The 25,580-nt window shown below is 44.4% G+C and overlaps 1 protein-coding gene across 6 annotated transcripts in view; it reads left to right on the top strand.

Annotated features, from left to right (window-relative positions):
- Positions 1-25,580, top strand: part of sulf2b (sulfatase 2b) — a 129,561-nt gene that overhangs the window by 93,213 nt on the left and 10,768 nt on the right. For 5 of the 6 annotated variants that reach the window (XM_013136471.4, XM_013136470.4, XM_020051801.3 and 2 more), the window contains 8 exons: positions 6,561-6,806; positions 10,278-10,517; positions 13,145-13,296; positions 14,912-15,081; positions 22,248-22,398; positions 22,662-22,837; positions 24,389-24,517; positions 25,519-25,575. In XM_013136471.4, coding sequence (XP_012991925.1) covers positions 6,623-6,806; positions 10,278-10,517; positions 13,145-13,296; positions 14,912-15,081; positions 22,248-22,398; positions 22,662-22,837; positions 24,389-24,517; positions 25,519-25,575 — 1,259 coding nt within the window. In that variant the 5' untranslated portion in view covers positions 6,561-6,622. Of the gene's footprint in view, positions 31-6,560; positions 6,807-10,277; positions 10,518-13,144; positions 13,297-14,911; positions 15,082-22,247; positions 22,399-22,661; positions 22,838-24,388; positions 24,518-25,518; positions 25,576-25,580 lie in introns of all 6 variants that reach the window. The other variant, XM_010891845.5, reaches the window with a different exon arrangement.

The following is a 25,580-nucleotide window of genomic DNA, read 5'->3' on the forward strand; positions in this document are numbered from 1 at the left end:
AGTCCGAGCCCCGGGGATCGCTGCAATGAGGTAGGCTGCAGTCGACTCGCACTCTGTAGACAAGTAACACACACACACCTTCTTCTAGTCTAGTTAATACTGCATGCAGGCTTGTCATAGGGTTTTGTCACATAGAGAATCCACGTTTCCGTGTCCAGTATGCTTTGTGGCTCCGATTCACTCTCCCGTGTGGTGACATGAACTTGGGTCTAGGATTGTGTCCATTGCAGCTCAGAGCGATGACGGTTTGAAGCTTGAGGTAAAGGCGCCCTGTGGGGAGTGTCACTGTGAACACCTGTATTGTTATTTGGTTTTGCAGAGTTACGGCCTCAAGTCTGCTAGATTATGTGCTGTCCTGTAAGTTGTGTGTATGTAGCCGCTGTGATTCCTGTTGGAGTCGAGTGGCTTTGTGATACACACAGTGCTGTGCCATAGTGGCTGTATGTAGGGAGATGAGTTTCCTGTGAAACTGTGGTCATGGACAGTATTTCGAATTCAAACTGTACATCTGTATGTACTGTGTCAATGTTGTAATACTTTTACCTTATGGTACACTGGGTAATGTGTATTAATACTGGGGTTTTGGGATATGCTGTAGAGTATGTAGTGATATTGTGATTTTGTGATATGCTGGAGAGTATGTAGTGATACTGTGATTTTGTGATATGCTGGAGAGTATGTAGTGATACTGTGATTTAGTGATTCGCTGGAGAGTATGTAGTGATACTGTGATTTAGTGATATTCTGGAGGATATGTTGTAATGTTGTGATTTAGTGAGACACTGGAGAGTATGTAGTGATATTGTGATTTAGTGATACGCTGGAGGATATTTTGTAATGTTGTGATTTAGTGATATTCTGGAGGATATTTTGTAATGTTGTGATTTAGTGAGACACTGGAGAGTATGTAGTGATACTGTGATTTAGTGATATTCTGGAGGATATGTTGTATGATGTGATTTAGTGAGACACTGGAGAGTATGTAGTGATACTGTGATTTAGTGAGACACTGGAGAGTATGTAGTGATACTGTGATTTAGTGAGACACTGGAGAGTATGTAGTAAAATTATGGAAAAAGTGCAGGGAACTAAGTAGTGGAGAACATTGTAGCAGTCTGTCTTCTGGCCCAGCTAAGAGCTGGGTTACTGAGAGTAGACACATCTCCACTCGTTATCAGTGCATCTGAAAAGCCTGCTGGTTACAATGTTGTGCCTGTAACTGAAAGGCCACTGATTCTTATCAAGGTGAAAAACCTGTTACTGCGCTCTTCAGTAATGTACTTTACCATAATTGCACATTTACGCTGCTCTGAATATAAGTGCCTGCTTATTTTCAAAAAATGGAAATGTACCTCTGTCTCTGGAGTCCGTCACATCTTGACTCCCTGTCCTGTGAATCTGTGTGCATGGCTGTAGATAGGCACAGTATGCAGCGTGTTTGACTGAAGGGGTATGCCATGGATTGAAGGGGATGGGACAGGTCTTTGCGGCGCTGGGCAGTTCCCAATCCCAGTGTATGGGTTCTTGAGGGGAATGTACTGGAGATGCCAACCCCCTCCACATCGTGCTAACTGAACATATGTATGGTCCTCTTAATACTCGGTCATGTTCGGCTGGTTTTTTCTGTTCAGCTGCACAGAATCTAGCCTGCTCTGTCACACCATAGTCTGGGTCGCTGTCCACATAGAAAAAGAAAGACTTGCAAGAAAACAGCTATTTGTTGCTTCCGTATCAGAATCTAAATATATAGTTTGAAAAGCAATATTAGAAATATATATATGTGTGTATGTGTATATATATATATATATATATAATATAAGTATTTTTATAAATATATATTTATATGTATACAATATGTTTATAATTCCATGCACATACAGTATTATATGACAAAAATAAAAATATGATGTGTGTGTCTGTGTGTGTGTGTTTGTGGGTGTGTGTGCGTGCGTGCCATCTCCGGCTGCCGTTATTCAGTCCTTTATTGCCTTCTGTGTTTTGCGTGATGGTGTTTAACAGGGTGCGTCCTGCGCTCTGGCCAGATTACCCCAAGATGTAGGCACAGGAAGGGGGGTTCACTGCTTCAGCCTGTTGTACAAAAACAAGAGTTAAGCAAATGGCATCCCCTTTGCAATTCAAAGTAGGGATTTCAATGAATTGAGGGAAGTGAGAAAACGGCTGTAGACCATTGTGGTGTAGAAAATGAATAAATCAGATTCAAACTAAATTATCCTGTAATAACAGATCAGCACCAACTGTGGTCAGAATTCCATCTGCAAATTCAATAAATAATTGGACCAGTAAATGCACTTTATTTTTACGTATGAACAGGAAATGCACTCAGTTGTTGCATTCTTTGAGTCTTTATGGAAATAAATGTGAAAATTCATTTTCAGCTGTGAATGTGTGTGTTGCTGTGGACATAGAGGTAAATGTGCTGTGTGTGTCTGTGTGGCTAACAGGCGGTATAATATTTCAGTGGTTAGACTGATAATTAAAACACTGTAATAGTGTGACTAATCTGTTCCTGCCGGTCTGTTTAGTCACTTTGTGAGGTAAAATGGTGCACAGTCACAACCTTAGTAGAAGATACTTTATGAACGGATGACCAACATTATGTTTTAAATGGTTAGGGTCCTTTCATTATTCATATCTCAAATTCTGCTTTAGCTATACAATAAACAACAACAAATGTTTTGCACAGGCTTATTTTCTTTCTGCTTCCTTGCTTACTACTGGCTCAAATGATAAACATTAGGAAGAGGGGCTTGGCTATTACCTTGTCACGGAGGTTGATTCTTGATGTAAATATGCTAATATTCCTTGACATTAATTATGTCGATTTTTGTGTGGCTGCTGTTTCGTATGGATACTTTCATATATTTCACTTATTTTGAGTGTAGTTACTGTCCTGCCTCTCGTGTTCCTCGGACTGAAGAAGAGATGGAGTTGGGTGGAGGGTGACGATTGGACCGGCTCCTCTCTCTAGCTGTCTCTGATGTGTCTCTGGTGCATGTATCAGCCAACCGAACTCAATATTAATGATGTTATAGGCTAGATTAGGTGTAAGGATGCTTTGGCAGACAGAATGTTGATATTTAAAGAGCGAGTGCATCTCTCATGCATGTTTATAGAGATCCAGTACAGTCTGGAGATCAGTCAGAACAAGGCTGACTGAGGTGTGTACAGTGCAGAACCACGCTCACCGGATGTTGGTGGGGATCATGAACATTCACTTGTATGTCACCACAACTTAGACTGGGTTCAGAACCATGGCACCGAAAACTTAAATCATGTCCCCACCCAAAATATCTGTTGACAGGTAGACTGACAGATAGACTGACACATAGGCCGTTTATCAATCCGCGTTTTTGTCCATACTTGTGTTCTTGTGAACTCATTTGACATCATCTTTCATGGCCCTAGTACGGTTCCAATCCAAAGAATGCAAGTTACCAAGAACGCCTTTTATCGATGATGTGTTGGATGGGTTGGTGACTTTTTCAGTGAGAACGCATCTGATATCCCAGAAGTCATTGCAAGATGTCAGGAGAGCAGGAAAAATTCCACAACTGTAATACGTTTTAACTTTTCTTATTTCAGGTAAACGGTACCTGTAAATCAGCATCTGAAAAGAAAAATGGACGAGAAATTGGCATTGTAGTCACTGAATATTTGCTTATTTTATTTAAGAAATGGCAAATTTATAAATTTGCTTTGACTTTTCGATCAGCTAGCTAACGTTATTCAGTGCAGTGGAGAGGCTAGTTAACGTTAGCTAAGTTAAGTAATTACAGTATCGGTAGAGAGGGGCAGCTTTTTTAAAATTGCAGTTGAATTTCACTTTAAAAAAAATCATATACAAATGTCATATATCATATGATTATGGCTATAGTCCCCATACAACCTTTTGCGGTTCATATTCACATACATTTTTTATTCAGGGACTACAAGGAGGTTACAGCCCTCATAGAGTGGATGGGTATTGTGCAATAGCCAAGTACACATGCATCTCAATCCAGATAGGCGCGTTCTCTGTCCTCGCGAACTTGCAAGAACGTTCTCACAAGGACGCTTGGCAAGAACGTTCTTCTCAAGGACACAAGTACGTTCTTAGCCTACTTGGAATTGATAAAGCGCCATAGACTGACATGTAGACAGACATGTAGACTGGTAGGTAAACAGACATGCAGACTGATATGTAGACAGACAAGTACTGTTGCCTCATATATAGACTGGCAGGTAGACAGACGCATAGACTGACACATTGACTGACATGTAGACGGACATGTAGACTGACACATAGAATTACATGTAGACTGATATATAGACAGACACATAGCCTGACATATAGTTTGACATATAGACTGATACATAGCCTGACGTGTAGACAGACAATTAGCCTGACATGTAGACGGACACGTAGCCTGACATGTAGACGGACACGTAGCCTGACATGTAGACGGACACGTAGCCTGACATGTAGACAGACACGTAGCCTGACATGTAGACAGACACGTAGCCTGACATGTAGACAGACACACAGCCTGACGTGTAGACAGACACAAAGCCTGACATGTAGACAGACACACAGCCTGACATGTAGACAGACACACAGCCTGACATGTAGACAGACACATAGCCTGACATGTAGACTGATACATAGCCTGACACAGAGACTAATTTGTAGACAGACGCGTAGACTGACATGTAGACAGACATGTAGACTGACACATATAATTACATGTAGACTGATATTTAGACAGACACATAGCCTGACATATAGTTTGACATGTAGACTTATACATAGCCTGACATGTAGACATACACATAGCCTGACATGTAGACTGATACATAGCCTGACATGTAGACTGATACATAGCCTGACATGTAGACGGACACATAGCCTGACATGTAGACAGACACGTAGCCTGACATGTAGACAGACACGTAGCCTGACATGTAGACAGACACGTAGCCTGACATGTAGACAGACACACAGCCTGACGTGTAGACAGACACACAGCCTGACATGTAGACAGACACACAGCCTGACATGTAGACAGACACACAGCCTGACATGTAGACAGACACATAGCCTGACATGTAGACTGATACATAGCCTGACACAGAGACTAATTTGTAGACAGACGCGTAGACTGACATGTAGACAGACATGTAGACTGACACATATAATTACATGTAGACTGATATTTAGACAGACACATAGCCTGACATATAGTTTGACATGTAGACTTATACATAGCCTGACATGTAGACATACACATAGCCTGACATGTAGACTGATACATAGCCTGACATGTAGACTGATACATAGCCTGACATGTAGACTGATACATAGCCTGACATGTAGACTGATACATAGCCTGACATGTAGACTGACACATAGCTTAACATGTAGACTGACACATAGCTTGACATGTAGACTGACACGTAGCCTGACATGTAGACTGATACGCAGGCTGACATGTAGACTGACACGTAGCCTGACATGTAGACAGACACATAGACTGACATGTAGACTGACACGTAGCCTGACATGTAGACTGACATGTTCACTCCCAGGACTGAAAGGCAGATCCCTATTGGCTGAGGGAGGGTAGGGAGCACATGGAGAAAGAGGTCTTGTTGTTAGTTTAATTTGGACACTGATCTCCCTCCCCCTGCAGGTCGGGGGGTAGTCTAGCCCACTGCGGTTCTCCCTGTCCATCCATGACTGCACGGCAATGACTCCAGTATAATGACATACATAGCTGGCAGACTCCTCTTTAGCCCAGTGACTCCTGCACTCGTATTCTCACTCAGTACCCAGTGGCCCATACTGCTCTCACACACCCGGTCATCCCTTGGCTTTATCTCATTGCTCTATTAGATATCTATTAGAAGTCCAAGTCTGTCCACATTAGGCAGGTATTGATATTGTTCATGTCATCCCAGATCTCGTGTTTTTTATTACTTTATAAATGTATGTATTGTCTATTTACTTTCCTTCTTAATTCCAGTGTTGGATTTGGGAACATGAAACTCATTTCAAAACACCTGCTAGTACATTTGCTTGTCTGTCACAAATACACTTGACCTGACCAGAAGTGACACACACAGCCAGGGACTTCACCAGAGGGGACTCATTACTGCACTGGTGCCAACAAGGGTTGCTGTGGTGACACACTGGGGGGCAGATGGTGGCTGTCTCTAGGCAGGTTCGCTGTTGTGCTGCTCCTTACTGAACCAGTACATCACTGGGGAACTGGCGCTCCTTTACCGCTGTCAGATAAACATAAACAGGGAACTGTCCAAAGAGACTAAAAAAACGAATGTAAGATTCTCCTCGAATGTGTTATCCAATGGGCTAGCAGTATTGCTGGCATCTGTGGAAAACTCTTCCAGTGTTGTCTTACTCTGGCGCTAGCCTTGATCGTGGTTTAACTGTCAAAGTGTTTTCAGTGTGTTTCAATAGGACTGGTGTTGTTTAGCTTTCTGTCTGCTGGTCTGCACCAGCTTTGCTCCAGTCTGACCTGCTGCTTGTTGTCTACGTCCAGGAGCTGAGCACCGGCCGTGGCTGCTGCACCGTGATCCAGCATCAGCAGGGTCTTAGGTCACCATGGCTGGGCGGGGGCTGCCCTCCACCGCCCCTTACCTCCTCCTGTTCCTGGGGGTCCTGTCGCTGGCACAAGCCTCTGTCTTCCTGTCCAGCCAGCGCCTCAAAGCCCGCTTCCAGAGGGACCGCCGCAACATCCGGCCCAACATCATCCTCATCCTGACGGATGACCAGGACATGGAGCTTGGTGAGTTTCACCACCCGCCGTTATAAACTGCCCTTCCTCTGTAGTCAGTGTTTCTGTCTGCTACTGTAACACTGGGATCATAAGGCCTACAACTGCCAGACCACATATATAAACCAATACACCATGAAGCCAACATGCAACATGATCGTCTCTTCCCACCGGCCTACTGTACTCAGTGTGATGGCTATGGTGATGTAGATATAAAGGAGCACAGGAAGACAGGTCACACTTTGACAATGAGACGATTAGCAGAGAGGCTGGGAGATTGTATCATATATAGTTTGTCCATAAAATAAGGGAAGAAGAACAAATCAACCCCAAATCCAGGAATACGTTTGTTTCTGTCTTTCCCCACGCCGGAGGATAAAAACAGAGCATTGAGTTGTTCTGTCTCCAGCTCTCTCTGTCTTTCTCTGTCGGCCTTTTTCTAGACACTTAGGCAGACAGAGAAAAGGTTGTTAGACTGTTACGCAGCTGCCATGTCAAAGACACAGTGAGCCAGACACTGCATGATGCCCTCTGACTGAGAGGATCCCTTTGGCATGCCAGCTCCCATTCTACCCACAATAGATCATTTCCCATATGACAAGGGTACAGTGTGCACCCAGTCTAGACTTTTCGTTTCCCTGTCTGTCTGCCGTGTTCAGTGGAGGGCTAGCATCAAGAGGCAGTCATTTTCATTGTGCTGGGAGAGAGGGAGTTAAACACCACTGAGGCTTTACACTTGTTCACTTCATAACTTAGAGGATTTCATCGCCTGAGCCCCACCAGATTAACTGACCACAACCAGAAAAATGGGAGGAATTTCAATGGCCATTGTTATGGATTGAGAAAGGGAGATTAATTCTAAATGGAAAACAGCGGATGATGAATCTAAAGTCTTTGCGTTATGTTTGTTCAAGCATTTTGAAAAAAAAAAAGTCTCTTCTAATAATTGAGAAAAAAATAAACTCTTACACAATTGTATATGCTGTAATCTGTCATCACCTAAAATGGCTGACCAGAGACGGACCACCACGGCTCTCTGGCAATGACCCGCCCGCTATTAAACGATTGGACGAGCACGCTTCCAACTGGACGATTAACTGTGAGTGGACAACCTGGACTCCACCAGGACGGACTCACTCATAGTCTCTAGAGACCACAGGCCCTGAGCGGACTAGGAGTGGCTGTTACGTGTCGTGACCTTCAGGTGGAGACTCGTCCGTCAGCGAGGGACACTTTGTGGCTCGGCAGCTGTTCTTCCTAAACATGAACCACTGATCGTTTTCCAGCTCCATCCACACATCCCACATCCCATAAAAGTGCCTGAAAATGTACTCGTCCCATTTCGGGCAAAGACATACTTCTCCAAAATGTTTTGGAGAGGTATGCTTGTACTCTCTCCTCGGTTTGTTTCAGTCTCTTCTCTCTGTGTCTCCATCTGGTTTTCTTTCACACCATTACTACGTGCCATGCAGCCTCTCACAGATGTCTAAATACAGTACATCTACCAGCTGTATCCATCCTTCTTCTCTGGCTCCTATTCATTTGATTTGACTGACACAGCTCAATAGTCATAGAGAGGCAGAGATTAAAGCTGATTCAATAACACCTAGTCAAAGCCATTTTCACAGACAGTTACCATTACATCATAGCTTTCTATTAGAAATAAAACGTCCCCTGAAGACTCCACATTGAGGGACGATTTGTTATTTTGTGCAGCTCCTTTGGTTGGCTCTTGATTTGAATGGGGCAATAAACAAAAGGTGTTTTTTACAATATGACCGTTGCTTTAGACAAACAAAATGTGTTGCTAGATTTGAATCAGAGATTTAAAAAAAGTTGAATGTTAATGGGTGAAAAAATGTCAATTGTCATCCTCTCCATGGTCACTGAGGTCTAAAGATGACATCTCCCTCCAAGTGTGTTCGTGAAATGAGCCTTGATGTAGAAAGTCTATTTGGTTCTGTGAGTCCTTCCAATTCAATAAACAATATCAGAAAAAAATAGTTGGGAAGCAAATAAAATCATCTCACACTGGCACAGATCATTTTTTTATCATCACCAGTAACAGCACTTGTTAGTTACCAGGTAAACATACATTTCAGTTACATTAATTTTAAACGTCTTCCAGGTAAGTGGTCAATGCCCTGTGCGTAAATGGGTTGTGCCTTATGGCACATGTTAATGTTATTTGAATACAATTGTGTTCAGAATAATTATTGTAATCTGAATAAACTCATATTGCTCACTCCAAATGTAGACGCTTAGTATTTTGTGTAATGAATCACTAAACAGTGTTCGGTTATCTGCCTTGTTATCTGTGATGGCCCATGTTAAATGAAGAGTTCTTTCCCTCCCTGACTGACCTGCTGTACGACACACTGTTAACATTTCTCTGGTTGGTTTGACCTTTGTGAGTGGTTGTTAAAGGCCTGGTGAGCGTCTCAAAAGGTCAAGTAGCTGAGGACTTCGTCTGTCTGAAAACATCTGACTGCTCCTCCTCTGTGTTTGATTCAGATTGGCTGTGTCCATAAATCTCAGTCCCATACAATACAGAGGATTCAGATTGGCTGTGTCCATGAATCTCAGTCCCATAAAGTCTGGAGGATTCCGATTGGCTGTGTCCATGAATCTCAGCCCCATACAACATGGAGGATTCAGATTGGCTGGGTCCATGAATATCAGACCCATACAGTCTGGAGGATTCAGATTGGCTGGGTCCATGAATCTCAGCCCCATACAATATGGAGGATTCAGATTGGCTGTGTCCATGAATCTCAGCCCCATACAATATGGAGGATTCAGATTGGCTGTGTCCATGAATCTCAGCCCCATACAATACAGAGGATTCAGATTGGCTGGGTCCATGAATCTCAGCCCCATACAATATGGAGGATTCAGACTGGCTGTGTCCATGAATCTCAGCCCCATACAATATGGAGGATTCAGACTGGCTGTGTCCATGAATATCAGACCCATACAGTCTGGAGGATTCATTCACTGAACCAGGATGAGGTTCGTCTTATTACTGTTAATTCAGAAAAGACAGACCCATCTGTCCTCTGTCACTAAAGACAGACCCCATCAATCTTCGGCCACTAAAGACAGACCCCATCTGTCCTCTGTCACTAAAGACAGACCCCATTTATCCCATGTTTGTAAAATCAGTCCCCATCTATCCCATGTTGGTAAAGACAGACCCCTCATCGATAACACCCAGAGACCAATGGAATGATATGAATTCTATGTTTATTCCTCCTTTCCTGCCTGTGCTATGTGTCATCTGTTTAATCCTCTTTACCCTGCCAGGAGAGTGGCAAAGCCCTCTCCCCACATCACCCTGAAGTCTCCCTGACAACTTCCTGCAAGAACACATGGCCTGAACCACCGATCTGTTGACGGGGAGTTGTTTAGCGTTGTGTGTTAGTAGCCTGCTTGAAGCGTGGCTGATCTGAATCCTCGGTGTGCTCGCCTCTCCGCCCTCAGGCTCCATGCAGGCCATGAATAAGACGCGTCGCATCATGGAGCAGGGAGGTACTCACTTCTCCAACGCCTTTGTGACCACGCCAATGTGCTGTCCGTCTCGTTCGTCCATGCTGACGGGGAAGTACGTCCACAACCACAACACCTACACCAACAACGAGAACTGCTCCTCCCCCTCCTGGCAGGCCCAGCATGAGACCAGGACCTTCGGAGTATACCTTAACAACACTGGCTACAGGACAGGTCAGTTCCCTATACGGAGACACACGTTTAAATACACAGACTTGAAACAATTCAACACTGAGTTAAGTAAATCGATAATGTCAGTAGAATCTTAAGAGACATGTTCATCAAAAGTAGATATTTAGTAAAGATATTTTCTGTCAGGCTCCCATTTTCAGCAATAACAGGATGTCCAGGGAGATTTGTACATTTTGGGGAGTGCATAGATCAGTCTGTGCTCATTCTTTGTGATCTCTGTTATGGTATATCTTTAGCCTGTTGTGAACACAAGTCCTGAGTCGGGAAGTGGTTTCCAGGGAGTTTATGATGAAAATCGCTGTCAGACAATTGTTGATTGATCTCTGTCTTATAATCAGTCAAATTCTTTCCTTCTATGACACCACCTCTGCCAGTAGGCTTAACAATGCTAATTTTACATCTTACATTAACATTTCATCTCAGAATCTGTGAGACATCTTTTCCGGCGAGTCTGCAATGTTTCTAGTGATGCATTTCTTCTGATGCATGAAGGTGGATTTACCTGTGAAATTAGTAGGTTTACTAGATTTAATTTGCATCAAGGGTGAGATTATTTCTGCTGTATTTTCTTTCTCTGTGGCAGTAATGGGAGCATTAGTTGTGTTTCCAGTGGACACAATATCAGCAAAGGATTCCTTCAGTTGTAGAGTTGTAAAACTTTTGAAAATCGATGTTGAAGTGTGTACAACACCAGACCTACCTATCCTTAGTGACGTTTAGTATTGTGCTCAATTGGAATTATGTCTGTATTATGTCTGTGGACGTTTCAAATGGGATAACTTTACTTATTTTTTCTATCAGCCAGAGACTGGCAAAGAGATACAAATTAAAGGGATAATATCCTGCAACACCATCCACTAATTGAATCAAGTCCCCATGTGGATTATCATATATAGGAACATTTGTCCTAAAAACAAGGATCACAGAATAAAGAAGCTGCATAAAGAAAAAATTATATCAAGACACTATTCACTATTTGCCTATTCACTAATGATTTGCATTTGAAATTGGGAGTATTCATTGATTGCATGAATCTGAAAACGTTGTCGGTTTTGTGCATTCACATAAATTCCCCATGGGAGCATACAAGCGTTGAAGAACTTTTTCTGTCCTGAGTTGGATGTGTATTATATTCATGTTTCATTAATATACACGCACATTTTAAAAATCCACTTTTACTCACAGTTACTTCTGACTCATTCCAAATGAAACCAGAAGCTCATCCCTAGTGAAGCAGTACCATTCCATCGCACACATTCCTGGAAATCTAAATAAGACATTGTAGAAACTCCAGAGAATCACTATCAGTCAAGAAAATCACACTGGGTGACTTGTAGACATGCTGTAGCATCTGTTCCACACAGTCTCCCTAGAAATCCTCTGCATTCCCACTAAGGGAAATATCCACTCACATCTGTCACACCATGTCTTTGTAACTGTCTGTCAGCTTCTGCCTCTCTCCAACACCAGCACCTCAACACAATGACTGTCCTAGGCCTCCTGCCTCTCCCCAACACCAGCACCTCAACACTATAACTGTCCCAGGCCTCCTGCCTCATTCCCTCTAACACCAGCACCTCAACATAATGACTGTCCTAGGCCTCCTGCCTCTCTCCAACACCAGCACCTCAACACTATAACTGTCCCAGGCCTCCTGCCTCATTCCCTCTAACACCAGCACCTCAACATAATGACTGTCCTAGGCCTCCTGCCTCTCTCCAACACCAGCACCTCAACACTATAACTGTCCCAGGCCTCCTGCCTCTTTCCAACACCAGCACCTCAACACTATAACTTTCCCAGGCCTCCTGCCTCTCCCCAACACCAGCACCTCAACACTATAACTGTCCCAGGCCTCCTGCCTCTCCCCAACACCAGCACCTCAACACTATAACTGTCCCAGGCCTCCTGCCTCTCTCTCTAACACCAGCACCTCAACACAATGACTGTCCCCGGCCTCCTTCCTCTCTCCAACACCAGCACCTCAACACTATAAGTGTCCCAGGCCTAATGCCTCTTCCATACACCAGCACCTCAACCCTAGGCCTGTCTGACAGCCTCCTGCCTCCACTCAACACCAATACCTTAACACTAGGCCTGTCTGACATCATCTCCAGGTTAATGTCGAGCCACATAACAACTCTCCCTTCCCCCGAGAGGCTCACTGGAGCTGGGACGCTACAATGGTGACAGGCCCTGCTGCTCTTACTGGAACTCATGTGAGTCTCCAAGTATGACCTGTGGTCTGTAATCATTTCCACAGAGCCCCTTTTTTCCGGTAACTGTGGCCCTGTGTCTGTGCTCGTAGACTCCTGCTGAATACAGGCCTGGTATGTTATAGGTAGTGAAGCTTCTGATGTGCCTGGTAGTCCTCCAGGAGGAATGATGTCTCTTTGCTGTCTGAGCCAGACTCAGTAGGAACAGCACTTGCACAGCCTTAGCCCTTTACCTTCCGTGGTTCTGTTTCCATCGAGCCGTCTGATAGTTTGGCAGTGCCCTGACAACAGCTGAATCATGAGTATTGACGTGTCTCGACCTCCACCACCCCCGCTCTTCCATCCCTCCATTGAATTGTTTATTCTTCCGGTGTTCGGTGCCCCACCATGCAGGCTTCTTTGGGAAGTACCTGAATGAGTACAATGGATCTTATATTCCCCCCGGCTGGAGGGAGTGGGTGGGGCTGGTCAAGAACTCTCGCTTCTACAACTACACCCTGTGCAGGAACGGAGTCCGGGAGAAACACGGCTGTGAATACCCCAAGGTCAGTATGCCTGTGTGTGTATCTGTGTGTGCATTATGTCTGTGTGTGTGTGTGTATGTCTGTGTGATTGTGCATGCGTGTCTGTTGTCCTGACACCATAGATAGATGTGTCTGTCCTGTTTCCTAACACCATAGATAGATGTGTCTGTCCTGTTTCCCAACACCATAGATAGATGTGTCTGTCCTGTTTCCCAACACCATAGATAGATGTGTCGGTCCTGTTTCCCAACACCATAGATAGATGTGTCGGTCCTGTTTCCCAACACCATAGATAGATGTGTCGGTCCTGTTTCCCAACACCATAGATAGATGTGTCGGCCCTGTTTTACAACACCATATATAGATGTGTCGGTCCTGTTTCCCAACACCATAGATAGATGTGTCGGTCCTGTTTCACAACACCATAGATAGATGTGTCTGTCCTGTTTCCCAACACCATAGATAGATGTGTCGGTCCTGTTTCCCAACACCATAGATAGATGTGTCTGTCCTGTTTCACAACACCATAGATAGATGTGTCGGCCCTGTTTTACAACACCATAGATAGATGTGTCTGTCATGTTTCCCAACACCATAGATAGATGTGTCTGTCATGTTTACCAACACCATAGATAGATGTGTCGGTCCTGTTTCCCAACACCATAGATAGATGTGTCGGTCCTGTTTCCCAACACCATAGATAGATGTGTCGGTCCTGTTTCACAACACCATAGATAGATGTGTCTGTCCTGTTTCCCAACACCATAGATAGATGTGTCGGTCCTGTTTCCCAACACCATAGATAGATGTGTCTGTCCTGTTTCACAACACCATAGATAGATGTGTCGGTCCTTTTTTACAACACCATAGATAGATGTGTCGGTCCTGTTTCACAACACCATAGATAGATGTGTCTGTCCTGTTTTACAACACCATAGATAGATGTGTCGGCCCTGTTTTACAACACCATAGATAGATGTGTCGGTCCTGTTTTACAACACCATAGATAGATGTGTCGGTCCTTTTTTACAACACAACACCTGGCTCCGTGTAGTTCCAGGGGTGGCTGCCAACCCTTACCAGGAAGGGTTCATCCCAGAGAGGGATGAGGGTGGTGCTAATGAGAGGAAAACTCTGGCCTGCAGATGTACACAACCGGTCTGCTACAGGCCTTGTCTCATCCCTCACTGACACTATTCAGTTAGATTTCCATCCAAAGGGGCTTTATCGGTATTGGAAACATTAGTTTACATTTCCAAAGGAAGTGGAAAATAGGAAAGATTAGGATCAAATAAAAAGGTGAAATGAACCATCCGCAAAGATTAAGGAATAGTTTAGAGCACTGGTCCCTTGGCTGACTATATGGAACCATGATGCTTGTCATTCATTCCTTCACTCTACATTCCCATTCATTCAGTGGAAGGGAGTTCTCTCCAGACACTGTTTAATCGAATAGGACATTAGTTACATTACATTACACTGGATGTACTGAAACATTATACTGGAGAGAGCTAACAAGAAGCATTTCAGGACACTCACGCTGATACACAGATCAACTGAGGATTTCGGGAAAATGTATTCATTGTTGACTGTCTTCACAGAGACAATGTTGAATGAGCGTCTCCTCTTCCTCCAGGACTACTTTACAGATCTCATCACAGAGGACAGTATCAACTATTTCCGCTCCTCTAAGCGGATGTACCCCCATCGGCCAGTGATGATGGTCATGAGTCACGCTGCCCCCCACGGGCCGGAGGACTCCGCCCCACATTACAGCACAGCCTTCCCTAATGCATCCCAGCACATGTGAGTCTACTGTACACACATACAGACACACACTCCAACTGAAGTGGCTTTATTGTGAAAGACACAACATTAAATCTGAGTCATGCATGTGTAAAAACAGAACCCTTTTATGTTTTCTATATTAGAGCAGCTTAGATTTGGGGCTAATGAGTAATGTGGAGAAATGGATCTGATTCCAGTAGAAAGATGTATTTTTAGTCCATTTCTCATAACTGTGTTTCTCGTAGCATCATTTTCAAGGAAGGGGAGATATCTGCTCCAGAAAGCAATGTGTCACTTTCCCCTGCATTCTCTCCATTCCTCTCCTCCCTCTCATCCTTTCCTCTCCTTCCCTCCACTCCCCTCCCCAATCTCCTTCCCTCCTCAACCCTTTGCACTGCTTGGCAGAGCTAGTAACAGTGGAACAGATCTCTCTCTTTCTCTCTCTGGCAGATGACTCCTATCTCCCGCACGGTGCTAATTGCCCACCATCTGGGCCCAGTCTTGTGTCCCTTCTCTCTGTCTCTCCCTCTGTCTCTCTCTCTCTCTGTCTCTCCCTCTGTCTCAGCACACACCAGAACCCCTCGCTGCAGGCATATCCCTCAGGGCTTACGGCTACCATTTCCAGCCATGCTTATCCAACACACTGGCTTGTGTCTGTGCTCCGTGGCCTTTTTCTCCTGCATCTGAATAAATACTTGTTCTCTTTCTTTAACACAGGCATACAAAGATACACACACATGCACACACACACACACACACACACACAGAGACACACACAAAACACACATTGTGTTACTGCTCTGTGCTTAAGAGTTAGAGGATTCTCCTGAGGCCTGTAGCAGCTGCTGTCTCTGTAACGTGTCTATGGCATTCAGCTGTGTTGCATCTGAACTGGACACACTATAGACAACTGTGTCCTACTGCCCTGACTGGACACTACAGCACAATAAACAACACTGCAACACAATAGACAACACTACAACACAATATAAAATACTACAGCACAATAGACAACACTACAACACATTAGACAACACTGCAACACAATAGAAAACACTACAACACAATAGAAAACACTGCAACACAATAGAAAACACTGCAACACATTAGACAACACTGCAACATAATAGAAAAAACACTACAACACAATATAAAATACTACAGCACAATAGACAACACTACAACACAATAGACAACACTACAACACATTAGACAACACTACAACACAATAGAAAACACTACAGCAGAATAGACAACACTACAACACAATATAAAACACTACAACACAATATAAAACACTACAGCACAATAGACAACACTACAACACAATATAAAACACTACAACACAATATAAAACACTACAGCACAATATAAAAAACTACTGATCAATAGACAACACTACAGCACAATATGAAACACAACAACACAATATAACCCACTACAGCACAATAGACAACACTACAGCACAATAGACAAAACTACAGCACAATATAAACCACTACAACACAATATAAAACACTAATGGACTATATAAAACACTACAACACAATACACAACACTACAGAACAAATTAAATTACTACAGCTAAATACACAACACTACAACCCAATACACAACACCTTTTGGACTAATGCCATCCCCTCTTCATATTACAAACATATTACAAAGTCAAAATGCTTTGACTTTACAATAGACAGCACACATGTTTTGTTTTTGTTACCTGGATAAAAAATGTTACCTGGATAAACACTGTGGCTGATCTAACTTTATGCCAATGACAAGCCAGCAAGTCAACCCCTTTTCTCAGGCCCGAGGCACAATGGAGCATATAAATAAATTACTGGGCATTACAAATAATTAGTTAAAGACACAAGGTCAAAGCCATCCATGGCTATTTAGAACACTAAGTAAATGTTTTGCTGTCTAGTCACTGAAGGAGAACAGCATAAGGAGTTATATCTATTTCCGTTATGGACGTTTTCACTTCAATGTGCTTTGATTGGTGCCACTTGTGAAATTTAAGCAAAATGTAAGAAAACAGACCAAAAATGAAAGAGACATTTTTATTTTGTTTTTATTGGTCAAGGAATTAGTCCCTACACTGTATTTTACCACACTCCTTCTGACTGGACACATCAAAGCTCTCGTCGCCACTGGGATGCCCTCCCTCCAATGCCTTTTGGGGGAAGAGTCACTGGCTTGTTGTTGTCTCTCTGTTGCGCACTTGTGCAATTAGGCTGTACTCTGCTGGCAATACTCGGCCCTGATTCAGGGTGGTTGCGGTTGGTGGGTGTCCCTTTGGTTGATGCCTGGCAATGTGGGTGGATTGATTTCCTGCCTGTTGGGCCCTGTCCGGGGCCTCCCCCGGGTAGGGCCACAGTGTCACCGGACCCCCCCGTCTCAGTTCCAAGGTCTTACGCTGCTATACTATTGTGCTGGGGGATTGGGTCAGTTCTCCTTCCCCACTAAGTTCTCCTTCTCCACTATAAATCGTTGTTGATATGAGGAATGCATTTTCTGAATTTTCCCAGTCTCCTCCCGTTTTAAACTTTAGGAGGACATGAGGTCCTGGTCCACACCTGCGGAGTACCTGGTTTGGGGGGCCCGTTGCAGTCCTTGTCCTTGTCCATCTGGTCATACTTCTGACCTAGTCTAATTTTAAATAGACTGTATTTAGCCCAGATAAATGTATTCATTATTCCAATTGGACTCTTAATACCTCACCCGGCACAGCCAGAAGAGTACTGGTCACCCCTCTGAGCCTGGGTCCTCTCTAGGTTTCTTCCTAAAATTCGGCCTTCTTAGGGAGTTTTTCCTAGCCACTGAAATTCAACACTACTGTTGTTTGCTCCTTGGGGTTTAAGGCCGGGTGCCTCTGTAAAAGCACTTTGTGACAACTGCTGTTGTAAAAGGGGCTTTATAAATACATTTGATTGATTGATTGAGTGTTGTGTTGTTATTGGGCCCTTGAACACCTCTACCTGTGGAAGTTAATGGTAAGCTTGGGGAACGGTGCTTGTTCCTGCACCCTTAGACCTCTTCACTGCTAAGTGATCCATGACTCTGACAGACCGTCTTCTATATAATAGTGACCATCATCTTCTCCGCTTATTCTCATCATTTTTGGCTTCCGTGGTTACTTTAGGCTGTAGAACGTGACCGGTGAAACACGCTGGGTGATGAGTGAGAGAGGAGGGGGGGATTAGAACAGATTCCCACTTCTTGTGGAAAGTCACATCCTTTCTACTAGTAGGAAATTAGATACATTGTCATGACCTCTGAAAAATAACTTGTGGGCAGTTGGGGGCTTAGACAGGTTAATGCCAAGAGAGAGTGGAGAACAGTGACTGAAACAGGCAGACAATGACGTTGATACAAAGAAACAGGGAGACTGAAACAGGCAGACAGTGACGAGGATACAAAGAAACAGGGAGACTGAAACAGGCAGACAGTGACGAGGATACAAAGAAACAGGGAGACTGAAACAGGCAGACAGGGACGAGGATACAAAGAAACAGGGAGACTGAAACAGGCAGACAGTGACGAGGATACAAAGAAACAGGGAGACTGAAACAGGCAGACAGTGACGAGGATACAAAGAAACCGGAAGAGAGACTGGAACAGTCAGACAATGACGATGATACAAAGAAACAGGAAGAGAGACTGGAACAGGCAGACAATGACGTTGATACAAAGAAACAGGAAGAGAGACTGGAACAGGCAGACAATGACGTTGATACAAAGAAACAGGAAGAGAGACTGGAACAGGCAGACAATGACGTTGATACAAAGAAACAAGAAGAGAGACTGGAACAGGCAGACAATGACGTTGATACAAAGAAACAGGAAGAGAGACTGGAACAGGCAGACAATGACGTTGATACAAAGAAACAGGAAGAGAGACTGGAACAGGCAGTCAATGACGTTGATACAAAGAAACAGGAAGAGAGACTGGAACAGGCAGACAATGACGATGATACAAAGAAACAGGAAGAGAGACTGGAACAGGCAGACAATGACGTTGATACAAAGAAACAGGAAGAGAGACTGGAACAAGAAGATAGTGACGATGACAGAAACAGGAAAAGAGGGGAATGAGGAGAACATTGGGGAGGGAGGGAGAGGGAGAGAGATTGATCAGTTGAGGTCTTGGCAGTTTGTTGTTAATTCATGGTCAGTATGAGTCAAAAACGAGAAGCGACCATGGTTCTGTGTAGCATGGTTCTTTGTTGCGTGGTTATTTGTAGCGTGGTTCTGTGTAACATGGTTCTGTGTAGCGTGGTTTTGTGTAGCGTGGTTTTGTGTAGCGTGGTTCTGTGTAACATGGTTCTGTGTAGCGTGGTTCTGTGTAACATGGTTCTGTGTAGCGTGGTTTTGTGTAGCATGTACAGATCCAATAATCAGTTATTCTGGTATAGCTTTGGTGTGTCACAGACTCTGGCAACATCCTCTCTTTCTATGAGTATGTTCTGCTTAGCGACTATTGTACCTCTCATTCCAGCCACTTGAGAGAAGAGCCTACTATATGTCTGTTCTGTCCCCTCTAACACTGGAAACCCATTAGTATGAGTGTCAGCAGAGCATCCTCTAATGCCACTTCACTGCCTCGAGTGGTTCTGCTATGTGTTGGTGTTTACTTGTTTAATTGCCTGAGTACACTTTTACTATTTTCTGTGTAGATTGCTTTTTTTGTCTTTTTTAACCATGCTGAGTGCTGGTCTGTGCCCATTAACCCTTCCCGAGGAACGGGTTAGCTTTTTGCAGACTGTGCTTTAGTTTTGGACCATCTCATAGGGATCTCTGTAACCCCCGACTTCGCTCTTTCCTTTATGTCCCCGTGTTCTGGCCCTGGGATCCAGACTGTTTGCACAACGTTAAGAATGTCTTCAAAGGACCCCTCGTTGCCTTTCACAGCGTGGGTCTCTCTATAGTTAACCCAATCCACCATGTCAAATCCCTGCGTAACCCCATTCAATCAGCCTTGGTTAACTGCACAGCTAGAACCCTTTACCTCCCAGTAAGAACCCCCGAACACCATAGAAACCTCATGTTAACCTGTTCCCCTCCCTTCCTCGGTCCATCAAAGGCCTTGTTCCTCCCTAGGCAGTCACATCCCTCATCTGTGTCCACCCCTCCATCGCCAACTGTCCCGTAGCTTCACCCCTACATCCACCACGCCATGGTTTCAAAAACCCCCTCTTGTCCCCAGCAGTCTCCAATCTCCAACCATAACACTCTCACTTACCCAATCTTCAATGCAATTCCCACTTTCATTCTGGTGTTGGAAGTTGCTCTGTGTGGTAGAGAGAGAAAAAATGGTTGATTGCTTCGGAGACCCTGCAGTGATTGTCCCTGACCTTAGTGGTTTAGATGCAGCGGGAAGTCTGAGAGAGGGAAGAGAGACCTGTGAGAATTGAACAGATTACCCGTTGTCCAATAAACCAGAGACCTGGCAGGGTTAGGGAGGGAGAGAAGTGGGGAGGGTGAGTGGGAGATGTAACTGATTTCAGCCTCTTTTCCTGGTGTCCTGGGGGTCTATAGGGGTCTGCTGGCCCAGACATGGTTATGGTGTCCTGAGAGTCTATAGGGGTCTTCTGGCCCAGACATGGTCCTAGTGTCCTGGGGGTCTATAGGGGTCTGCTGGCCCAGACATGGTCCTAGTGTCCTGGGGGTCTATAGGGGTCTGCTGGCCCAGACATGGTCCTAGTGTCCTGGGGGTCTATAGGGGTCTGCTGGCCCAGACATGGTCCTAGTGTCCTGGGGGTCTATAGGGGTCTGCTGGCCCAGACATGGTCCTAGTGTCCTGGGGGTCTATAGGGGTCTGCTGGCCCAGACATGGTCCTAGTGTCCTGGGGGTCTATAGGGGTCTGCTGGCCCAGACATGGTCCTAGTGTCCTGGGGGTCTATAGGGGTCTGCTGGCCCAGACATGGTCCTAGTGTCCTGTATGTTAACACTGAGAGACCCAGGATTGTAATATTGCATGTTTTCAAAAATACTACGTTTGTCTCTTTGGATGTCCCTGATCCCACATAGCTGTACCACCCAGCTCGCCCACTCTTACAGCTGTCCTAGTAACTCAGTCCCACCACAGAGCTGCTGGTAGCCAATTGCCATGGCCTGTGTGTGTGTGTGTGTGTGTGAGTGAGTCAGTCAGGGGAGATGTCAATGAGAGAAAGCCAGAGAGAAAGGCAGGGAAAGATTCACACCTATGTATTCAATACATTTCAAAAGGCATTTTTGCCCATGTATTCTAATTGTATCTCAATGTTGTAATTATTTGTATTATTTGAGAGGGAGCGTGTGTGCGTCACTTTGAGGGTGGAGTAATGAATGTCCGTGCTGCTAGTCATTAATCACACACACCACAAACACACACACACACACCCACACACACACACACACCCACACACACACACACACAGACATACACACGCCATCCACCCACTGCATAGCTCACCCCAGAGCCTCATCTGTCTGTGGACCAAAAGGGAAGCCAGTATTTTCTACAAAGCCAGTGACTCCCCACCAGCCCCAGTAACACGGCAGTCTCCCACTTTCCTCATTGATTATGGACGTCATTGTTCTGCCTCACACATGCTCACACATTCCCAGCTAACCTTGGTTTTGCCCTGAAACAGCCCTGCACGGATGGACAGGTCTCACTGAAAACATTTGTCTCCTGTAAACTGTAGGCGTTTCTCAAGGCCGACCAATACATTAGTCTAGGACATTGTAATTGCCTGCCTGACATCCATGACTCTCGAATACTGCATTTGGGTTACTTGGTTTAGTCAGTTGTGGCAAAAAAGTTATGTCTGCAGTGTAATTTGGCCCTTTATGTATCTACAGGTCAATGTGTGTATGGTTTATATACATATTCTATATGTACCGTACATATATGTCCAAGCATGTTATGAAATGTGTTACACCATGATATGAAATGTGTATGTAAAATTGTAGTTAGATTTTTTTTTTTGGTGTGTTTATAACATGCTTGGATACATTTTAATATTGCTTTATAGGCAAGTGATGACAACCAAAGTTTGGAGAGCAAATGCAAAAAGAAATGTAATAAATAAAAATGGTCAACTACAGGCCACCTGTGAAAGTCAAGCGTAGAAAATTCCAGAACCTTTCAAATGCAGTTTGTCAATGTTAACATAATGTCACCATCTTTTGTCAGCACTCCTAGTTACAACTATGCTCCCAATCCGGACAAGCACTGGATCATGCGTTACACCGGGGCCATGAAGCCCATCCACATGGACTTCACCAACATGCTACAGAGGAAGAGACTACAGACTCTGCTCTCTGTTGACGACAGTGTGGAGAAGGTGAGCATAGAGCGCCCTCTACATTCACCCATCCAGACTGTCCTGTACGGCTCAGACGATGGAGCAAGGTGCTTGCAACAATAATGGTGTGTACGTGCATGACTGCTTTAGATAAAACCACCTGTTACTGCATACAGTATGTACTATTTTATATTATTTACCATCATTCCTTCACCGTCTTTTCCTCCTTGTCCCTGGTAGAGAGCTTGGCCAGTCTTGGTGGGGGTTTATTGATACGTGTTTCAAGGTGTGCCCTGTTTTAGGTGTACACCATGCTGGCGGAGACTGGAGAACTGGACAACACCTACATCATCTACACAGCTGACCATGGATACCACATTGGCCAGTTTGGTCTGGTCAAGGGCAAGTCCATGCCCTACGAGTTTGACATCCGAGTACCCTTTTACATCCGAGGACCCAACGTGGAGGCAGGAGCCATGTGAGTGTGTGTGTGTGTGTGTGTGTTTCAGTGTGTGTGCGTGTGTGTGTGTGTGTGTGTGTTTCAGTGCGTGTGTGTATGTGCTGTGAGGGTCGTTGGTCTGGTTGTGTGTTTATTTTGACCCAGTAGGGACGATGACTGTGGGATGACTTAGCACCTTTGCGATAACTTAACACTTGAGGGTTTAGTATACATAAACACGCAGACAGACATGCAAACACACTTAAACACAGCTTAAAATCTGTCAGTTCTCTCACACTCTTAAATATAATTGAAAGAGACTGAGAAACAGAGAGATTGGAGTAAGTGAGACGCAGAAAAACAGATGTAGACCGAGAAAAAGTGTGTAATGTTTACTAAGAATATCAGAATTTCTTCAACTTTGATAGTTATTCTACTTTTATTTTCCTCTGCTTTTAAAATGTCAACAGAAGGTTCTCACACTGATAAAGCCATTTAAAATGATAAAGAAAGAAAGACCAAAAGAAAGAAAGAAAAGACCCAGGTGACAGGCTAACCCTCAAGAGTTTCTTCTCTCTAGGTTTCCTGTTACCAACTGTGCACCAATTTTAGTTGTTGCTTGCTCAACTGGGTTTCAGGCAAGGTATCTGTAAAAGTCCTTTTGACAACTGCTGATGTAAAATAGATTTGATAGATGAACAGGAACATCGGCCTGGTTTTAGAGCTATTGACTATTTGATATAATTTGCTTGTTCATTTTGTCCACCTAAAAGAGTTCATTTAAGACTTAAAGTGTGGTTTATCATTTTGGACAGAAAGAGGAATGGTAACTGAATCATTCGTGGGGGTCTGTTCATGTTACCACTAGAGATTAGGATGAAACCGCTTCCTTTAGTTCTCATTAATTCCCTCATGAACTCATGTTAGTAGATATATAGGGTGCCAGAAATGCAGATGAGCTGGCGGTTAGGTCATAAAACTGTCAGATATGCAAATGAAGTGGACATGTCAGGTCATAAAACGGTCAAAGTTAGGGGGCGTGGCAGGTCATAAAACGCTCATGGCCACGTGGTTCTGAAAAAATCTCTTTTTATGATAATTATGCAGATGTCTTGTTTAAGTTAATGGGCATGGATCTGTTTAGATAAATAATCATATTAAAAATGTATGAATGTAAATATGACGTATTTTCACATTTTACTAGTCAAATATTATCATAATCCTGGAAACATTAATTGTAAAAATGTTTACAACAGCAACAAATCCCCCATCCATTGCAATTTTGACAGTTTTATGACCTGCCACACCCCCTCATTTGAATTTTTGACAGTTAACCTCTATATATCTACTCATATTCCCTCCTGTTCTTATATTTCCTCATGTCCTCACATTACCTCCTGTCTGGATACTAAATCTCCGGATCAGTGAGATTCTACCTTATAGCATTTTTTCTTTAGCTTCACACAATTATGACCTGTCACCTTCCCCGTCCTTAGCATATATCTCCTGTCATGTCACCTCTCCAGATACCAGCTGATGGGGTTTGGCATTGACCTTTATCTCCCCTTATCTCTCCCTGCATCTGCTTAGCAACCCTCACATGGTGCTGAACATTGACCTGGCACCCACCATCCTGGACATCGCTGGCATGGATGTCCCTCCTGACATGGACGGCAAGTCCATCCTCAAGCTGCTGGACATAGAGAGACCAGTGAACAGGTAGCAACGTGCTTCGTGACAGCAGTGTTATGAGTCAGACAGTCGGGTTCGACCGATACGTTTCCCTTTTAACTGTGACACCGCCGCTGCCTGCCAGGTCACCATGGAGCTCCTCTTCCTCGTGCCCAGCCTGGAAATTGCTTTTGTTCATTTCTTTAAAAAATCTATCTGAATTAAATTGGTGAATAATTCCCTCCGAGACAAGTCAGCCAGAACCTGAGGGGATAACTCAGGGAGATTACCTGCCAGCCAGCACTGAAGGGAGGCCTTTCACCGGACGAGGACCCTGAGTGTGCATGCTTTGGGGATTCACTCCCCCAGCTGCTGTAATCAGACAGGAAGAGGGAGGCCAGCGTGATGTTTGCTAGACAGAGGAAGCTAGGGTCTAGCTGGATGTCTGGCAGGCAGAGAAGGCTGGTTGGCTGGCTGGATGGCCTGATGTGGGGATGGGAGGAGGTGGGCTGGATTGGAGGAGAGCCGAGATGTGCTTGATGTCTGCCTGGGCACCTGCTGGCTGGGATGCTAATCCCCCTAACATAGATCAAAGACATAGAGAAAAGGCCAGGGAATAGTTTAAGGGGAGAGAGAGAGGGGGAGAGAGAAAGTGTGAGGGAGAGAGAGGAAGAGAGAAAGACCAAGGGAGAAGGAGAAAGCGCACATTGATAGATGGATCGATATCTCATATCTGAGCGCCCAGCCAGTAGGAGGTCAAAGCACTTGGGGAAGAGACCAATTTATTCCACTGACTTTCTTTTCTTCTACACTCGATCACTTTCTTTTTTCTCCCAGCCTCCACCTAAAGAAAACCTGAAGAGTGCTATTGATTGTTTTTCGTCTGGGATCATTTGACCCGGGACTGTTTTTTGATGTTCCTCCCGACCTGTTGCATTTCGTCATCATCGAAGGATGCTCCTCTGAAGTGTGTAGGAGTTCTGTGTTGTAACTCTTGAGCCTGGTGAGGGATGGCTGAACAATCTGTCCTCTACTCTCATAATTGTCAGGTTCCAGGTGAACAAGAAAGGGAAGCTGTGGAGAGACTCATTTCTAGTGGAGAGGGGGTGAG

The sequence above is a fragment of the Esox lucius genome, chromosome 12 (genome assembly GCF_011004845.1).
Source record: "Esox lucius isolate fEsoLuc1 chromosome 12, fEsoLuc1.pri, whole genome shotgun sequence".
NCBI lineage: Eukaryota > Metazoa > Chordata > Actinopteri > Esociformes > Esocidae > Esox > Esox lucius.